The sequence below is a fragment of the Sus scrofa genome, chromosome 1 (genome assembly GCF_000003025.6).
Source record: "Sus scrofa isolate TJ Tabasco breed Duroc chromosome 1, Sscrofa11.1, whole genome shotgun sequence".
Lineage (NCBI taxonomy): Eukaryota > Metazoa > Chordata > Mammalia > Artiodactyla > Suidae > Sus > Sus scrofa.
This window is the reverse complement of record NC_010443.5, coordinates 267,622,704-267,642,646: the sequence shown is the minus strand read 5'-3', so window position 1 is coordinate 267,642,646 and position 19,943 is coordinate 267,622,704. Positions and strand designations below refer to the sequence as shown.

The following is a 19,943-nucleotide window of genomic DNA, read 5'->3' as shown; positions in this document are numbered from 1 at the left end:
GGTGTGGCTTCTTAGGCCAGGGCTGCCCAGGCTTCAGGAAGAGCGGGGCAGGAAGGTGACCCTCAGAGCTGGTCAGACTGGGGACAGAGGGGCTGGTCACAGCACCTCTTGAGGGCCATTATGGGGAGCAGGGAGAAGACTGCTCTGTGACCCCAACCATCAGGGCTGCCTGGCAGCACAGTTGGTGGACGGCGAGATGGCATGCAGGGCAAGCTGGCCGTGCTGTGCGGGGGTGGGGGGGCCCTGCCCTCCAAATCCAGCGCTGCCTTTTAGACCCTGCAGCCTCCCATCAGGACCCAGAGGAGCCAGAGAAAAACTCTGGGAAAACCTGGGCTGCGGGGACTCTGGGGTGCCTCGGGCTGAGCCTCCCCCCCGCTCTCTGCCTCAGCTGGCCCCCTCCTCACCTCAGCCCAGGGCCTCTTCTGGAGCAGAACTGCCTAGGCCATCGGGCCCCCAAACCCCAACACTTGATTGGGCAGCCCATCCCCCGATGGGGGTCCCTCCTCTCCTTCCTGGGCCGGGTAATGCCCTGCACGCCTGCTCATACCTTGCCCACACATTTACTGTTGTTCCGAACTGCTTGTCCTTGGCAGCAAAATCCAGCATGATAGGATGATGCCAACAACTTTATGAAAATATCTTGCTTTTGTGAAAAAAAAATTTTGGGGGCTGGAATACAGGCTGGGGAGGAATACTTCCTTTGTCGTTCTATAAAGACTCTCCACCTAATAGTTTAAACTCAAAAAATTCCTAAGAAAACCTTTTGGCCCTCTCCCCCGCCCGCCTCAGGTCATTTCCGCCTTCTATTCAAACCCGGGCTGTGGAGGCCTCTCTGGATGCTTCCTCCACAGCCCACAGCAAGCCAGGGCGAGGAGGCGGCCTCACAGGGGGCCCGGGGCGAGGACGTGGCCTCACTCATTTCCCACAATGGTCCTATGTTGTGCAGGGCATGGCCTTCATCCTTCTTTCACTATGAGAACTGGGCAGCTGGACAAGATTAAGTGCTTGCCCAAGATCTCATGGCTCATGCGTCAGAAGGAAGGTCTGAGCAGCTCTGAAACCCCATTGCCTCTCAAGCATTCTCGTGCCAAATGCCCCCAGAGGGGTCCCGCCGAAGCCCCCAGCGAGCAGCGGACACAGGTCAAACCTGCTCCCTGAGACGGTCTCATCCTCTCTATCCCGCAGGAAACTGTGCCCACTACCAGAAGGGCGGCTGGTGGTATAACGCCTGTGCCCACTCCAACCTCAACGGGGTCTGGTACCGCGGGGGTCACTACCGGAGCCGCTACCAGGATGGAGTGTACTGGGCTGAGTTCCGAGGAGGCTCCTACTCGCTCAAGAAAGTGGTGATGATGATACGGCCCAACCCCAACACCTTCCACTAGGCCGGCTCCCCTCCTGACCTCTCGTGGCCATCAGAAGCCTGCCGGCCGGCCTGCTGACCCCAGCGCGGAGAGCACCTCGAGGCCAGGAGGACCGGACGCTGGACTGTTCTCCCAAGTCACTGCAGCAGATAATGGAACTGAATCGATTCGGTATTCTCGGTCCCTGCTACTTTTCTCCACGTCAGACAGCCCCTCACGTTTCCAGACAGGACAGGATGGCAGACAAGTCTTTCCTTAAATAAATTAAGTCCTTACAATAAAAACACAACTGCAAAATACCTTCATAATAGACACGGTGTGTGGGCCAACCTCGTGCACTTGTGTGTCCTCCATATATGCATTTAGATATATACACGTGTCATATATCTAGATACATATACAGGTTTGCCTTACCTGCCTAAATACACATATATTCAACTCTCAGATGTTGAGGCTGTTAACAACAGCTCTGCTCTTAGGAGAAGGGCATTTCATTCATGCTGTGTTCCTTGAGCCTAAGAACAGATCGTGGACTGTAGTAGCTCCAATTCAAAGAGTAATCCTTGGCATCACAAGCCTGGATTCTTCCAGGAATGTCTAAGGGCTGTCCTCTCGCTTAGGGGTTCCCAACTTCCACTCTTAACATCTCCTTTTGGCATCTAATCCAATTTCAAAATCCCCGTCCCTCTCCATTTCTACACCTTTCCTCGTTCTCAGGACTTTTCATCACCCATCCATCCATCCATGCTTCCATCCATCCATCCATCCATCCATCCACCTGCCCGTTCATTCAACGCCATTCGTGAAGTGCCTTCCGTGCCTCGGTCTTGGGCCACTCGTATTCTAGGCACCTCTTCTGCTCTCTCTCCGTCTTGCCTATGTACCCCTTACCTTTTCTGTCCCCCTGTGCTTCCTCTCCAGGCAAAATTCCTTAGCCTCTGAGTAGAAAATAGTCTGGACTCCATGTGGCCAGGAAAGGGAAACTCAGGCCCCAAAGCTATCGGTCCCACGGATAATGGTACCTGCAGTCTTGTTTCTTCTAGTCACACTTTAGCCTACCTGTCATTTTAACTTTCAGAGAAATGATAACCTCCCTTGCCAGCAGATATTCAAGTGAAAAGAAGTCATCATCCAATTACTGGGGCCCCAAAAGGCTACCGACCAAAGGTCCTGGGCTCTCAGGCCGACTAGAGTCCACATCCCGTCTCCAAACTACACTTCCCCGGAGAACAGGTGCCAGGAAATGAGAAGCGGCCCCCTTGTCTGAGTTACTGAATAACCAGGGGCCACGGACCCCTTCGGTCCACAGCAGCACGGTGGCTTTCTGAATCCTCTTGGCCACGAAGCGGCAGGCTCAGTGCTGCTGGAACTCTTGCCAAGCAGGGAGCGAGGGATGAATGAGAAGGTGAGACCCTCCCGGAGGGCGTGTGGGTCGGGGCGTGCGAGATGTTGGAACGTTTGGTACTGTCCGCGTCTGGCTGTGTGCCTATTACCTCAGCAGTCTCACAAAGTGTACCATGTAGCACGTTTTGTGTACATAAAAGGGAGGGTTTGTTTGTTTGTTTGTTTTTTAATATATTCCCAGATTATCCTTGTAATGACACAAATCTGCAATAAAAGCCATCCGTGCTGTTTGGATGTATCCACACTGCGTTTTGTTGCTTTAGAATGCCCTCCTGGGACCTCCGATACCAGAGCCTCTCAGAGTAGAGCCAGGAAATTCAGCACCGGGGACATCCACCACGGCACTGAACTCACACTCTCCCTGCCTCTGGTGCCCACCTGTGCCCCCAGGAGTACCCCAGCAGCACCTCAGGCCAAGATGGCTCTCTGGAGCCCCATCTCCTCATGTCCAGCCGTGTCCTGAACATCTCCGCTGGACACAGGCGGTGCAGTCGACACCACAGACATCTTTCCCCAGGTCGGGTCCCATTTCTTCACATGGCACCACCTACTCAATTGCTCAGGTCAAAAACAAGGACTCCCCCTTCCCCCTGCCAAGGTCAACCCGCCCCCTCCCTGCAAGCCCTCATCTCTGCCTGGCACAGACCCACCTCCCTTCTCCCTCAACCACGACAGCAGGCGCCTCCACCAGGGCAGGAGCCCATGCCTTCATCCCCCTCTTTCCGATCTGACTTCCACACTAGCTGCCAGTACCACCTTCCTGTAAAACAAATCTGTGGGTAAGGAAGGCGTCTCTAGACCTGATGGGACGCCCCCAAACCGTAAAGGAAAAGACCAAGGGGTAGGAGTAAAGAAAATCCCCAATTTTTTGCCCTCTGAAAAACAAAACAAAATAAAACATGACCGAGATTGAAAAGCAAATATTAAACAAGAGAAAAATACAGGATTAATATTCATGATACAGGAAGAACTCTTTCAAACTAAGAAAGATATAAGAAGTTCCCATTGTGGCTCAGTGGTAACGAATGCAACTAGTATCCATGAGGATGCAGGTTCAATCCCTGGCCTCGCTCAGTGGGTTAAGGATCCAGCGTTTCTGTGAGCTGTGGTATAGGTGGCAGATGCGGCTTGGATCCTGCATTACTGTGGCTGTGGTGTATGCAGGCTGGCAGCTCCAGCTCCAATTCGACCCCTAGCCTGGGAACTTCCATATGTCGAGAGTGTGGCCCAAGAAAGAAAGAAACAAACAAACAAACATTGTTATAGAAAACTTGGTAAAGCACACAAACACTCACAAATTGTCAGTAAACAAGAAAAGATGCCAACCCTAGCAATCACCAAAGAAGTACATTAAATCAAGCATAAACCATCACATGACGGCTGGTGGATTGGCAAAGACGAAAGAAGCCAGTCTCCACATGGACGAGGGAATGGAGAAATATGTGCTCTGTTTACTCTGGATGAAAGTATAAATTGATTCAATATTTTTGAAGAGAAATTTGTCAATGTATGTATCAAAATTTTAAATGCACTTAAACCTTTGGATTCCCCGCTCTCTCTTGCAAACGATCAAGCAATGCTACCATACGGGAGCTTTTTCTAGCAAAGTTGTAGTGTGGAGAGACTGGTGTTCGCTGAAGTCTGCTCTGTGCTGGGAACCGGACCTAGGCCTCCTTAGGGGACCTCGCAGCAGTCTGTGCAGGAGGGGCTGTTCTCACTTCACAGAACGGGAGAGAATGAGGCTCACCGCCAGAGTGCTGGTAAAAACGCCTCAGCAGGAGTTAATCCAGAAGGCTCTAGGTGTCAGGCACTAAGTATGAGCTCTTGACTCCTTTCTCCCAAACCCCTAGTCAGTTCTGGGGTTCACGGTGGAATCTGGATACTGTTAGGTGAGAACATCTCAATCCTGGCCCAGACCATAGGCACCCCCCACTCCCCACACACCTGGAGTGGGGTGCGCTGGACGCGAGGATTAATGGCAAAGGACAGCAGAGCCCAACCTTACCGGTCACTGGTCTTGTGTCCAAACCCCAAAGCACAGAGCTCTGGAAAGTCCCCTGGACAGGGAGGAAGCAAGCCTCTTCCTAAACTGGCTGGGAACCAAACAATATCAGGGCAGGGCACCCCTGCTTCTCAAACCTCTGCTCACCCAACACCCTAACCTAAGTCTTGGTCAAACCATACCCTGGCTACATGGAAGGAGAGGAAGGAATAACGCACCAGAGCTGTGGAACCCACTCTCTCTGGAGTAAAATGGGGGAAGGGGAGCAGTTTACCAAACCAATAGCATCAAAGGCGAGAACAGGGAGACGAGAGAGCTGTGCTCAGGACACTGAGCCTGGTGCCCAGGGAGTTGCTCCACCTGCCAGCAAAGAGCCCGGCAGCGCTGGGCCCCCAGCCCACAAAAGCACGCCTCCTCCTCTCCCATCCCACCCAGCGACGGCTAAGGGCTACAGTCGTTGGGGTCTTCCCATCACTAAGGTCTCCACGTGAGTGCCTCTGCAGACCCAGAAGGAAGTCAGTGAACCTGGACTTGCCCCTGCCCCAGCCAACCCCCCATGGCCTGGTTTGGGCTAATACCTTGGTTGATGGAGGGCACGCACCTGTTGGGCTCACGTGAGGAGCATGGCAATAGCACAGAGATATTCCCCAAGCAAGTGACCCTGGACGTGACCCCTTCCCAAATCTAGCTAATCTGAGCAAGATTGAAAGAGAAACCTCTGAACTACTGAAAACATGGGGAATGGGAATCCAGGATGCTCATAATCCACAGAGGCTCTCTGGGAGCCTTTCAAGGGCCCTCCCTAATCTTCTAAGAGCACCTCATATGTTTTATACAGTTTGGTAACGACTCTCGGGTATAGTAAGAGAGAGCTAGAGAACTGGATTAAACACTTTATTTTTTTTTTTTTTTTTTTTTTGCTTTTTAGGGCCACACCTGCAGCACATGGAGGTTCCAAGGATAGGGGTCGAATCAGAGCTACGGTTGCCAGCCTATGCCACAGCCACAGCAACGTCAGATCCAAGCCGCGTCTGGGACCTACACCTCAGCTCACGGCAATACCAGATCTTTAACCCACTAAGGGAAGCCAGGGATCGAACCGGCAACCTCACTGTTCCTAGTCAGATTTGTTTCCGCTGCGCCACGACGGGAACTCCATGGATTAAACATTTTAAGAGTAACTAAATGTTAAACGGGCACTCTCTCTACCTCACTTTTATCTGAGATGCAAAAGGCTAAGGAATTAATAGCTGCCAAGAGCTCCCACCTTCTGGAGCAAGTGCAAGACCATTCCTGCAAGGGGGTGCCCCGACTGGCTCTGCAGCGTTAGCCGATGGCCCCCCTGGAGCCTGCCTAAGAAGTGCAGAGAAAGTGTCCTAGGGCGGGGGGATGAATCACTGCCACCACCGCAGGGAAGGTGGGTGTCCCACCTCCCTAAATCAAGTGAGAGGAACTTCAAGGAAGCATCCAAAGAGCCTGGCATGAACGAGCATAAGCACTACCATCTGACTCACGCCTCAAGTCTGTGGGCTGGAGGCAGAGAGCAATGAGAAACGGTACAGCACTGGGAGCAAATGGCCAGCCTGCCGATGCCAGAGGCCAGGGGGGAGGCCAGGACACAGGTTCCTAGGAGCCAGAGGGTGGCCTGGACGTGGGGTGGGGGCAGTGCAGGAAGCCTGAGAACCAAGGGAGGGGCATAAGTGGTTGGCTGGAGGAAAAGCTACCCCATGAGGGGAGCTGAGTCAGAGATGCCCAGAAGGGAAATTCGGAAGAAGCAGCATCAAAAAGGGAGAGAAGACAGGAAAGGGGAAGAAGACAGAGTGTGAGTGCTTTGGACAACTGGAACCCCCATGGGGCGCCAGCTCTGGGTTCCAGTGGACCCGGCCACATCAGATGGGCCCTACCCTCTCCCCTATTCCAACCCCACGGGCCACAAAGCTCAGTGGACGAGGGGGGGAGGCAGCAGGGCTGGGGGGGTCTAGAGGAGACGCTGACTGTGGGCCTTCCCACGTCCCAGGCCTCCAGCCTGGCCGGGACGGTGGAGTCCAGACTTCTGATCTGGACGGTCTGGAGTGACGTGATTGTTAACAGCAAAAAGACTTCAGGGGCCTGCTGAGTCGTCAGCATCGACTGGGAAAAGAACTAATCTGCAGAATAGGCTGGAAAGGACACTGGGGAAAAAATAAAGTCGGTTTCTTCTTACACCTGATTGAGTCCAGTTCATTTAATAAGCTGGTTACATAAGGACACGAGGTATCTCCCAGAGCCCATGAGCAGGGACGCAGCTGGGCCTCACGAGGGCCCGGAACGAGAGACTGCCTGGAAAGCCTTCAAGAGGCAAAGCAGCCTCTCAGCTTCTCGCCTTTTCTTTCCTGGCCTGCAGGGGCTTGCTCTGTTGCTCGTCGTGCATCAATCTGCTTTCCCCAGCACGGAATTTCTGAGCTCACGTGCCCTCCTGGTCTGAGTGCCAGCAAAGACCTGAAGCCCCTCTCCTTCCCGGCTAACTCCCAGCCGGATGACCCGACTGGCCCGTTCGGGGTAGGTGTCCATCGCAGTCCAAGCAGAGCTGGGTGGAAGGAACACGGCTGCCGGCGCTCAGTGCTGTGGAAGGGGTGGGGGGGCGTTCCCAGGGTCCCAGAGAAGAGGGGTCAAGGCCTGGGTCTATGTCCAAAAAGGCGTCTAGACTACATACTCCAGCTGTTGTTGGTCCCCATCCTCTCCGGAGACCGTGTTTGGCCACGGAGTCTGCTCATTTCTCGTGTCCTATTTCCCAGCTCTGTCCCCACCGCCCGACCCCTGCCCTACCCCCGAAAGCACACCCAACCCTTCCAGGCTCAGCTGAGTCACTACACATGACACATGGCTGTGCCCAGAGAGGGCTCTTCCTGCCCTTCCTGGAGACGCAGTTTCTCAACAGTCCCTGTGGAGTTCCCCGCTGCTGGGCTCCTCTGGGCAGTATGTGCTCTGGAGAAGAGGCACACCATCCGTCACCTGAGGGCGCTTTCCCACGTGCCAGGTACCCTTGTGTGTCTCTCTAAACTCACGCAACAACCCTATGAGGTGGGTTCCTCAACTACCCTCCCTTTGACATTACAGAAATTAAGGCTCAGAGTTGTGACTTTGCCCAAGAACATGCAGCCTGGGACACTTAGGATTTGAGCTCGAGTCTGTCTGATTCCTGAGCTCCTGCCTCTGCAGTATTAGATCACTGTCCCCAAGGATAAAATGAAACCCCAAAGGCTCCTCTCTCACCTCGTCATCACTTCCTAGTCGTCTGAGCACCATGGCGGCATGGAGCCTGCTGCCCACAGAAGCAGGTATGCGCGGTAGCTGGCTGGCCTGCCTGTGCAGAAGCAGCTGGATGGACAGTAAGTCCCAGATATCAGAAAGCCAGCTCAGGGCTGTTTGCCCAATTTATCTCAGAGCAGATGCACAGACTAATAGGGGACAGTGATGGAGAATACTTCTCAGCTTCTTGGGGCTTCCAGTTCTTTGCCGGGGCTAAAGTGGCTGGGCCCTGCCTCTCTCCCTTCCTCTTGCGGGACAAGAGGGTCACTTGTGTACCAATTCTATCTCGTCCAAGCCTTGGTCTGCTTACTCTCTTGTAACTGGGTCCCTATTGTTTCAGCTCCTCTCCCATCTCTGAGCCCTCAAGACTGGGACTCGCTTACCCTGTCTCTCTCATACCCACAGCTTCTCATGAAGCAGCCCTGGTTTGGGATTCCGACCCTTTGGACACATGCCTGGGTACCTACCATCACTGGGACACTCAAGTATCCCCACTCTCCTGACCTGGGGCCTCCTGGGCCAGCTCAGCCCACACGTGGGAGCCCAGACACAGATAATCCCTCCCGTGTGTGCAGCCTTCCCAAAGCACTTCCACATGCGGCCCCTCCCGAGGGGGCGGCCCTGTGACTGTCTCGCCCATGGTCAGGATAAATCTGACTCCGCAGGCTGGCCAGGGGTGCTTCCTTCCAGCTGCTGCAGCCCACGTAGCCCCCTAAAGTGGAGGGACATCTCATGTCAGGAGCCGAGCTCCTTGGGCAAGGATGGACAGGCCGCATTTGCCCTGACCCATGGCAGAGTTGGGCATGGCCCAGAGCCTAGAGTGGCAGCTAAAGGAGAGGGAATGGAATTACAACGGCCTTCGGGAGCCATGTGATGACAGAGGCCCCACCCGAGTCATCTCAAAGCAGGGAAAGAGTTAGAAGAAGCAGGCAGCCTCCTTGGAGCCTGGAATGCTGACCCAGCCCGAGGCAAGGATGGGGACGTGGATTTTCGTCAGCTCCTCTCCAGGGGAACTCGACAGCCAGCCACTCTTTCCTCACTGATGAGGGCAGTGCAGAGCTGAGCTGGTGACGTGGGGAGGGGGAGTAAGGACAGACATTCAGGGTGCAGGGGCAGAAGCAGGGGTGGCTGAGCAGCTGGGGGGGAGGCCTGAAGGCCTGCTGCTTAACCCAGGCCCAGGGAGCATGGGCTCGAAGCAGGAAGCAGCTTCTTTGCACAAAGAACTAGTGGGGGAGAGACAAGTGTGTTAAAACAAGAGGCCATCTTTCACCCTAAGTAAATGGTTGCTAACATCTAGCTTTGGTGATGAAACAGGCCGGGACCTGGGATCTGAGGCCTGGGAGCCTTTGCTACAGCAGCTGCAATGCTTGCACCTAGACAAACATCTCAAGCAATAAAATACAAAGAAACTATATGGGACTAAAAAAAATAGCGGGGTAGCAGTGGGGGCTAGATACAGGCAAAAGCATACCTGAAAAACTGAAAACCCGACTTGCACTTCTAAAGAAGAACCCGGAGTCAAAGCAGGGCGTTGGGAGCAAAGACAGAGCCCGCCGCACACAGCACCACCGAAGGGTTGGGCAGACCGCCTAAGCCACCCCTCTGGCCAGACCCCTGGACTCACCCCTACCCTGTCCCATAAAAGGAAATAGCCCCCCCCCCCCCCCCAGTGCATCGAGCGAGTAAGCAAGGGAACCTGAGGTTTGCTATCGTTTTCCCCTGCTGCAAAAGCCTTGCCTGAATTTTCCTGTCTGGCCCCTTGTCAATTTCCACTGATCAAGAAGGCCGAGAGCCCTGGGACCATAACATAACAGCGAGCGTGCAGAAGACAGGCCGGCTCACGGGCCGGGGGTGGGAGGGGAACTGCCAACTTGGCAGAAGGTACCCCAGCAGCGGCAACCAAAAATAAAGTCACACGCCGTCTTTGCCCAGCAGTTCCACTTCGGCTCTTGGTTTCAGAAATACGCTGACAGGTGAGTAAAGAGACATGTATAAAGATGTTCTCCACCGCAGCCTCTGTCCAAGGGAAAATGCAAAAACAACCCAAGCGTTATCAGTTGGGGCTAAACAAACTGGCGCACATTCAGGCCCCGTCCAGCAAAGCACCATGTGACCGTGGGAGCCACGGAGCCATGGAGAAGAATGGCGGGCTTCTGTACCGCTGCCACAGAACAATACCCTCAACGTTTTGGGCAGGACAGAAAGCAAGGGGCAAAGCCAACTGTCAACTCAAATATCCCCATTTGGGCTAAAAAGCACAAGATTCTTCGCACATCCCCAGGGCAGGGACGCTCGTCTTTGTGGACTTGAGCGCAAGGATACACCCCACCTGTCAGCACTGGCACCTCTGCCAAGGGGGAGGGAAGGAAGGGGATATTCTCTTCTTACCTCACAGACTTCCTAGTGTGAGAAGGTTTTTCAACAACGTCTTACTTCTGTAAGTTTAAAGGTTTTTAAAAGAATGAGCCATCTTGCCCCGTCCCTCCACCACCAACGGGCACTCCTGGGCCCCTGGGTCTGGACGCCTGGCACCCCAGAGCCCAGCGTAGGCCTGGCTAGGGAACCACTGCTTTTCCAAGGGTAGCTTTCTAGGACATCTGAGACCCTAGTCCGTGGTCCCCAGGCACCTTTCTTCCTCACAGGATGCAGAGAACTCATCCCCTCTCAACGTGGCTTCTGCCCCCACTGCCCCAGAGGACTGCCTCCACTCAAAGCTAGCTTCTGAGAGGAACCCAGCACTTTCAGCTGCCCTAGAGATCAATCCCACAGTTGTTTTTTTTAATTAAGGGGTTTTTTTAATTTTAATTTTTATTGCTTTTTAAGGGCCAGACCCACGGCATATGGAGGTTCCCAGGCTAGGGGTTGAATTGGAGCTACAGCTGCCAGCTTACACCACAGCCACAGCAATGCAGGATCCAAGCTGCATCTGCAACCTACACCACAGCTCATGGCAAGGAAGGATCCCCGACCCACTGAGCAAGACCAGGGATTGAACCGGCATCCCCATGGATACCAGTTGGAGTTTTTTTTGTTTTTTTTTTAATGATAAATATTCTGCAGCAAAAAATCATTGAGTGTTTACTCCATGCGAGGAGTTACCTGGAGTGCACTGCATGCAATCATTTATTTGCTCTTCACAACAACCCCATGAGGTATATCCTGTGATTATTCCCGTTTTACAGATAATAAAAGGAGGCAGAGGGAGAATACAGGACATTTCCAAGATGACTCAGCTAATCAGTGGTGGAGTTAATTAGTTTATGAAGGAGAGAATCCACCTCCAGGGCTTTCGCCCTTAACTACTCTGGTATGTTGTCTCTGAGAAGTAAACAGAAAAGAACACATATCTCAGGAATCATGGGGAGGCTGCCTGTCCTGGATTAATGGGATCATGGAGTTCTCTCCATAACAGTCAGGGTCAGGTAGGAAGTGGCTCCTCCCTCTTTGCCCCTAGACTAGTTCCAGACATCAGCTCAGCACTCACTGCCGGGGTACAGACCTCTAGCTCTCCCACTAGACGCCCAGGCCCAGGAGGCTGAAGACCAGGGAGGGAGAGAAAAGGAGCCCTTTCCTCTCCGAAGCCTGCTTTCTTGAGTCTCAAGTTCAATCTAAGGCATTTGCCCAGCCTAGGAGAGATTGGCAACAGCAATTCCGTCCTTTTTCTGTGCTGGCCCTCCCTCCACAAAACAAGGGAGCTGCTCTCAGCTCTGGATTTCTATCACACCCCAAATCCACGCAGGCCTCGCCCACTTGACCCACCAGTGTTTAGCTTGCTCTGGTGGGGGGGGGTGGTTCCTGATTCCTCTAGATAGAACCTGCCTATCCCTCTCTGGCCCGACTCGGACCTGCTCCTGATCCAGTCACGGTGGCTGCTTAGTCGCCCGTGGCTAGTCCGTGGCCCCCTGATGACAGGGATGTGCCCTCTGTTTCTGTAGCACCTCTTGCTCTCCCGCGGTGGGTCTGTACAAATACATGTGCAATGGATGAATGAGGGAATGAGGAAATTTAATGTAGCTCAATCCTATTTTTTAACATCCAGACTCTGACAGTCTTCTGTGTGTTGAGTTTTACTGCTGATTTGGTTCCCCTACAGGTGGGGCAACAAAGTAACAGAGGTGAGGCAGTGGCTGGCAGCCGATGATGGCTGTGTGACGAATTACTCCCAGCTTTAGCCACTTACAACAATAAACATTTGCCATCTTGCAGTTTCAAAAATGGGGAACTTGGCGTGTCTTGACTGGGTGTCTCGGCTCACGGTGTTTCCGAAGAGGTGGCCGGGGCTCCAGTCCGCTCTGCAGGCTGCACTCAGGCGGAATCTACTTCCAGACTCACTCGCCTGGCTCCCGGCAGGCCTCTCCACAGGACCGCCACGCGCCGGCAGCTGGATCCCCAGGATGCGTGGGCGGAGAGGGTAAGAAGAGAGCAACGCCCGAGAGAGAAGGCAGTCTTTTTCAACATGGAATCCCAGAGTGCCGTCCTAGTATGCGTGTCACATTCTGTTTGTTAGAAGCAAGTCCATACATTCTGCCCATGCTGCAGGAGAAGGCATTATGCAAATCAGGGACCACCAGGGACCATCTCCGAAACAGCCAATCTTTCAGAGTCTCAGGGCCATGGTCCTCTCTCTCCAAAATAGTGCAAAGAGACATCCCACTGGCCCGGGTTAGTCCTGAGGATGGAGGAACTAGAGTCCCCCCTCCCTCCCCAACTCTTCGCTTCTTTAGGACGGGCTGAACCTGGGAGGACCCTCAGTGTCCCATCTCGAGCCCCTGTTGCACACAGGAGGCCCCTAAAGACATTCCTCTCTCAGGCCACTCTCTGGTCTCCCCAGAGGGTAAAGGCCGGTTACAGGGGACAGGTGGCATATTCCCAGGTTAGTGGTTGGGGCACCGGGGTCGGATCTGGGCTTGAGCTGGTCTTACCGCTCGAAGAAAGCAGCACTGAAAAGTGGTGAAACTTTTAATGAGTCTCCTTTAGCTTCTGTAGCTGCAAAATCAGTTTAAAATAGTGGCTCCCTCAGAGGGAAGGGGCGTTGGGAGGATCAAAGGAGATGATGTGGGTGAAGGGCCTGCGTGGCACCTGTCGTGTGGTAAGAGAGTAAACCTGAGTGCTCCTCACGATTGCTGTCAGCTTCTAATCAGAAATCCAGCAACCGAAGGGCAAAGAGAACTCAGCCTGAGAACCAGGCAGGTTCCTGCTGGGAGAACACACCTTCACCTACACAAGATGGGCTCACGCTCTCGCCTCCTTTTAGGGGATCAGACAAAACTTCTTGACCGGGAGGAAAGCTGACTACAGGTCCTCCCTGTGCCCCAGGAGGGACGAATGCGACAAGGCACTCAGCTCTGGGCAGCAAAGCAGGAAGGAAACAAATCTCTCCTGCAGCATGTTTTCCTTCCATGCTGTTTCTCTCCATGGAGACAGAAATATTAAAGGGAGGATGCATAAGTTAAGGCAGGGTGGAACCCCGCTGTGAGCATGAGGTCTTCAGTAAAACTGGGTATCCGCCTGGCATACGACCTTGATAAGTCACAAGTCAAATTGCAGGGTTTTTGGTTTTTTTTTTTTTTTTTTTTCCATTCACAAAATGGCGATTTTCAAAACATCCACTGGCTTTTTGTAAAAACTGAGCAAGACTGTGAAGTCCCAGAGAAATGTAGGCTTTAAGGTAACAAGTCCTAAGATTGGAAAGTAAAGGCACAATTCTCTCAGGCAGGAAGAGTTTTAAGACCATATGCAGCTGACCACTAGGCAAAATAATGGAAATGGCTTCCTTTATCTGGGCTGGGTGGTGTCTTGGTGACAAGCCTGTTGATGGAGAAGCATGACTGCGATGGGTCAGAAGGCAGCTCTTCCCTGCTCGCTGGGCCCCAGGGTGGGTGGATGCCTCGATGTGGGGAAGGGAAAACTTGGTCAAGGGCTCTCCCAGGCAGCGGGGCAGGCCCCGCAGCACATGGCCATCAGGCACCGAGGAGAAAGGGCATGGCCCGGGGCTGCGGGAGCGGGCATTCCAGAACGCAGGCTTGAGCTTTGCTTTGTGGCCCTGACATCTCTCCTTATCCATCCCCTCGCTGTGCTTCCCGGCTAAGGAAGGAGGAGCCTGGCTCCACACTGGTCCAGCTGGAGAGACTGGTTAGGAAAGTGGAGGATGACTGGAGGGAGGGATCAGACGTCTGTGGCCAGGCAGCCGGCTGAGGCTCCGTGCAACAACCAGGATGGATCTGTGGAACAAATGAGTATTCCTGGGGGAAGTCTTGGAAACACGTGGGGTGGGGAACTGAAGCAAAAAAGGCTGGATTTCCTGCTTGTGGAACGGAATTTTTTTTTCAGTTGGGCATTAAAGGAAAGGATTACCTTTAATGCTGGCGAACTTGGGGACTGCTGGATAACACGGTGTTAGCTGTGACGTGGGAGCCATCGGACTCTGGTCCTGGGTGGCAGTGGCCCCCACCAAAGAAGCAACAGCCACTCTGATTCAGTTCTGGGACTCGGAAGTTCTGCTGGCATCCACTGGTTCAATCCCCCCGCCTTCTGGAGGTAGATCAAGAGGGCACAGGGGCATGCCCCTTCCTCTCTGCTCAAGGGCTCACACACCTTAATTCTCAAAGCCCAGGCACAGGGAGATACCATTCAGATAAGAGGAATATGCTCACTCATGCCTGCTTTAGGTCTTCCCAAGGCTTTGCTCTAAAATGAACTGTTTGCTAAAGGGCTTTCCCTCCCCCACCCAGGAACTTCTGAAACACAGTGAGGCACAGTTCTCTGTATGGCCCCCTGCCTGGTCTCCCCTCTCTCAGCCTGCCTTCTTCTAAGCACACACATGCTGTAGGCCAGGAGACCCGTGTTCATTGCAGACCCAAGCCGGCCACACCCTCTGAAACCCTCCTGGTCCCCTACTGCTCATGGGGGTTGAAGACCGAGCTCCCCACTCCCAGTGTCCAGGCCCTAAGTGATCTCACCCCTCCTCCCACCCCAGCCGCTTCTCATGGCACCCTCCCCCTCATTCTCTACTCTCCAGTCAGTTTTTCCAACAAACATGTTTTTCTACACTTTAGGCTCTTGCACAAGCTGCCGTCTTTGTCTGGGATGCTCACATCCCACCTCTTCACCCAACGTATTCATCGTTTAGGGCTTCCTTGCAGAAAACCCTCCCCAGTCTCCCGGCCAGAGATGGGTCTCCCTTCATTTGCTCCTTTGCTTCTCCTTCCACTGTGCTCAGCTCTCTTCTGGTCTTTGGCTCACTGCCGGGGATCAGATCTGGGCTGTGAGCTCCTCCTGAGCAGAAATGGAGTCTGATGTTTGGCGGTGAGAACACACCCACCTTGCAGAAGGCCTGCTGCAGGCCGCCCGTAGGCTCAGCGTATGAGCCCTCACTCCCCTGGCTGTTCTGGGGGCTTTGGGTCATCAGCATAAACACTTCTTTTTTTTACCAATGACCGCTTCCTTTTGAAAACCCTTTAGCTATCCCACAGCTTAGGTCTGTTAATTTTATACTCAGAATTTAGAAACAGTTTGCCTTCATTTTAAACTTTAGAGTTCATATTTGAAAATAGAGCCTTACTTTTAAAAAATGGAAGGGTTTGTTTGTTTGAAAGAATAGCTTCAGTTCTAGAAATTTACTTCACATATTAGAAGTCTGGGAAAACTTACCAAGAATCTAAATGTTCTCTTACTGGAGTTCCCATCATGGCTCAGCGGTTAGCGAATCTGACTAGCACCCATGAGGACACAGGTTCAATCCCTGGCCCTGCTCAGTGGGTTAAGGATCTGGCATTGCTGTGAGCTGTCATGTAGGTGGCAAATGCGGCTTGGATCTGGAGTTGCTGTGGCTGTAGCATAGGCTGGCAGCTGTAGCTCCTATTTGACCCCTAGCCTGGGACCTGCCACATGCTGCGGGTGTGGCCCTAAAAAAAAAAGTAAATGTTCTCTTACTATTCAGAACTGTCAGAATGCCTAGTTTTTGTTCCTTGAGAGATCACAGTTTTCCACACTGCCTATAGTTTTATTTATTTATTTATTTATTGGTCGCATTCTCAGTATATAGACGTTCCCGGGAGAAGGATGGAACCCAAGCCACGGCAGTGACCATGCCAGATCCTTAACCCACTGAGCCACTAGGGAACTCCTATAGTTACTTTTAGAATCAGGCTCTATCCCTTTTTAAATCCGTTATATTCCAAATTTTATTTAGCTGTTTCCTGGAGGGAACTATAGCTAGTGAAAACCAAACACTCTCAAAGCTAATAAAGATACTTAGAAATAAATGCTGTAGCCACTCGCCACAGCCCTTTGCCTGCTTTTGTTACCATTTTGACCCGAACTGGGTACTTACAAGGAGTTGCTATCAGATCAAATTAAGCTGCAAGTAAATGGCCTATTTCCTACCACTGTTTTTGCTCTTTGAAGTAAATGGGAATGACATTTTGAGACAGAGTCTTATTTTTTAAATGTAGTAAGTTTTTCCCTCAGTGTTTTTTAAATTATGTTTCATGAGAAACAGTGCACTAAAGTTCAGCCAACTGGCTCTAAAATTTGCATCGAAAGGAGCTGGAATACACACCACATGGTGAATGACAATGGCTAGTACTACATTAGGGTATCTTTACAAGGAGTGGGGGACACACGCACGAATGGTCCCGGGAAACTAGTGAGTGTAGAACCTTCCACAGGCGTTTAGAAGAACCCATAGTCTTTTGAGCAGTTATACACGTAACGGCTAAAGCAGCATTCAAGGTCCCGAGCAGGAACTAAGCTTTACCAACGCAGCTGAAAATATCAAGTCCCGCCCCCAGAATAACTCCCTCTCCCCCAGGGAAAGACCTACGGTGAGGACGTTGCCAGGGGAAAAAGAAACGGCTTCAGACATTTTTTCCTATATTGTACTTTCCAGGAATTATGTAACTCTTCCTCTTCTGATAAACAAATCCGGCCCCAGGACAGGTTGGGTTTTCAAGAGGAATCCAGCACTAAAACCACAACCTGGACGTGGGCAGGGTCTGTCTATGGCAATCAGAGGGGCAGGCAGGGCCCTAGCTGCCCTCGGGATGACAGATGGCCCTGCTGAGCCTCAGGATGGGATCGCGGTGCCCCCATGGTAACAACCCTCACGCGCTGTCCTGAGGGCAGAAAGCACCTTGGCGTCTCCTCCCGTTCTTCCCATCTGACTCATGTATGTCAGGAGTCTTTCTGATGCAAGGATGGGAAAGGAAGTCTGATTGGTGTATGGGGCGTGCGGGGGCGGGAGGGGGGGATCCTCGGGGCTGAAGGGAGAGGAGCATGAGGTGAGGCTGGGCTCCCTCGGAGGCAAGCAGGAGGGTCTCGCAGGAGAACAGAGGTCCACACGGAGCTTCTTGGGAAGTACCTGACAGGAACAGGCAGCTGAGATGAGGTGAGCAAGGACAAGGAGGGTGTTTCTGTCCGGAAACTCAGTGGCAAGGGGCCCTGGCCCAGACCATGTGTCTGCTGCCAGTGTGGACCTGTCCTGTGTCCTGAGCCACCGTGGTTATGCACAAGGGACCTCTGGCCAGCGGCCTGAGCAGGGGACTCATCCAAAGGGGAGGGGTCTGGGACCTCCTGGTCTAATGAGAAGGGACACCGGGCAGCAAGGGGAGATGCTGCTGGTCCAGTCTGCCCTTGGCTGAAGCCCGCTAACCACTCCCTCAGAAGCCCAAGATAGCACTGCTTTGTAGTCCAAGAACAAAGTGTCACAAGAAAGAGCCAAGGCAATTCATCCCACTTCATTTAGTGCCCTACGGAGGCCACCCACAAGTCATAAATGGCAGAGGACATACAGGTGGCAAGTGAAAGGGAGGAGTAGGAAAATAATGACCTGAACGCGGAGGTGAGGAGTCAGGAGAGGGCAGTGTCAAGAGCCCAGGGCTTAGAGCCAGACCATCTGGGCCAAGTCCTGGCTCTGCCACTCTCCAGTTATGTGACCCTAGACAACCTCTCAGCACCTGCTTATTTGCTGAGCCATTGTGAGCATTCATTGAGATGATGCATTAAAATATCTAGCAAAGTGCCAGGCACAGAGAAAGCAGACGATAAGCCCAGCTCCTGTGATCATTCTGTGAGAGAGGAGAGGCCATCCTGAGCAATGCTGGAAGAGCATGTCTGCCACCTTGCAGCAATGGGCCGCTCGAGGCGTCCCTCAGCCTCATCCATCAACCCGTCCTCCACCTGATTAGCCTCAGGCGAGGTGGAACGGGCTCGGGAGCTGGGCAAACCAACATGCCCTCCATCTGCAGATCTGAGATGGGGCTTTGCCCTCACCCTCGCCCAGTGGAAAGACACTGCCGTTTACAGCAAGTCTTAAGATGAGAGCAAGGAAAGGACACGAAGCATTAAGAAGGATGATAATTGGAGTTCCTGTCGTGGCGCAGTGGTTAACGAATCCGACTAGGAACCATGAGGTTGCGGGTTCGGTCCCTGCCCTTGCTCAGTGGGTTAACGATCCGGCGTTGCCGTGAGCTGTGGTGTAGGTTGCAGACGCGGCTCGGATCCCGCGTTGCTGTGGCTCTGGCGTAGGCCGGTGGCTACAGCTCCGATTCGGCCCCTAGCCTGGGAACCTCCATATGCCGCGGGAGCGGCCCAAGAAATAGCAACAACAACAACAACAAAAAGACAAAAAGACAAAAAAAAAAAAAAAAAAAAAAAAAAGAAGGATGATAATTCAATAACGTGGCTCAAGTCCAAACAAATGGGAAAGGCTTTTACCCCCCACTAAAAGGCAAGGTCTCTCTTATTGGGCCCAACTAAATGAGGTTTTCAAGGATCATGCCCAGATTGGGGGGGGGCAGGATGGGCTGGGGGGGGGTTGGGATGGAAATGCTATAAAATTGGGTTGTGATGATATTGTACAACTATAAATGTAATAAAATTCATTTTAAAAAAGATCGCACCTAAGACAAAACAACTTAAAATGTTAAAAATCCAAAATAGAGTCAAAGATTTATAAAATGAATGCAAAGGAAAAATAAATCAGATTTCACCGAATTAACATCAAAGAAATAAAAGAAAGGAATAAGTGGAATCAAGGTCATTTTGTACGGGACATACTTCATAGTGAATCCAGAGCTGTTACAAACTCCCAGAGGTCAGTCCTCGGTATCCACGCGGGACTGGCTCCAGGACCCCTGTGGGTACCACAGTCTGGGGATGTCAAGTCCCATATATAACATGGCATCGTATTTGCATGTAACTTATGCACATCCTCCCCTATACTTTAAACCATCTCCAGACTACTTATAATGCCTAATACGATGTAAATGCTATGTAAATAGTTGCCAGCACATGGCAAATTCAAGCTTTGCTTTTTGGAACGTTATGGATTTTTTTCTGAATACTTCTGGTCCAGGGTTGGCTGAATCCACAGATGCAGATCCCAGGGATAAGGAGGGCCAATTGTCTACTAAATAATTTAAGGCAGAAACTCTTAGAAATGCAAGGGGTCTCTAACATATATTTCTGTCCTTGACACACCAGGTTGTCAGAAATGAATAATTTAAGTGTTATAAGAGTAACTTGAGAGATTACATCTTTTCCAGCATCCATGAAACATTTGCACAAACTGATCTGAAACCACAAGACAAATATCAAATACTTTTTTAAAAATCTAGAAAGCATGTGTGTCACATATTTTAAACCAATGTTAAAAAAATTAGAAAGAAGACTGTTTTAAAAAACCAAAGTCTTTCCTAGTGATGCTACGTATAATCGCCAAAAAGTGAACACAACTCCCATGTCCATCAAATGATGAATGGAAGAATAAAATGTGGTGCATCCATTCAATGAAATATATTATTTGGCATAAACAGGCATGAAATACTGAGCATGCTCTAATGTGAATGAACCTTGAAAACATGATGCTAAGGGGAAGAAGCCAG

The 19,943-nt window shown here is 52.0% G+C and overlaps 2 protein-coding genes across 23 annotated transcripts in view; one reads left to right on the top strand and one right to left on the bottom strand.

Annotated features, from left to right (window-relative positions):
* Nucleotides 1–3,011, top strand: part of ANGPTL2 (angiopoietin like 2) — a 33,283-nt gene extending 30,272 nt beyond the window's left edge. The window contains exon 5 of one of the 2 annotated variants that reach the window (XM_005660427.3): nt 1,186–3,011. In XM_005660427.3, the coding sequence (XP_005660484.1) occupies nt 1,186–1,385 (200 nt within the window). In that variant the 3' untranslated portion in view covers nt 1,386–3,011. 2 annotated transcript variants of the gene reach the window in all.
* Nucleotides 1–19,943, bottom strand: part of RALGPS1 (Ral GEF with PH domain and SH3 binding motif 1) — a 333,379-nt gene that overhangs the window by 127,798 nt on the left and 185,638 nt on the right. The gene's annotated exons all lie outside the window — the stretch shown is intronic.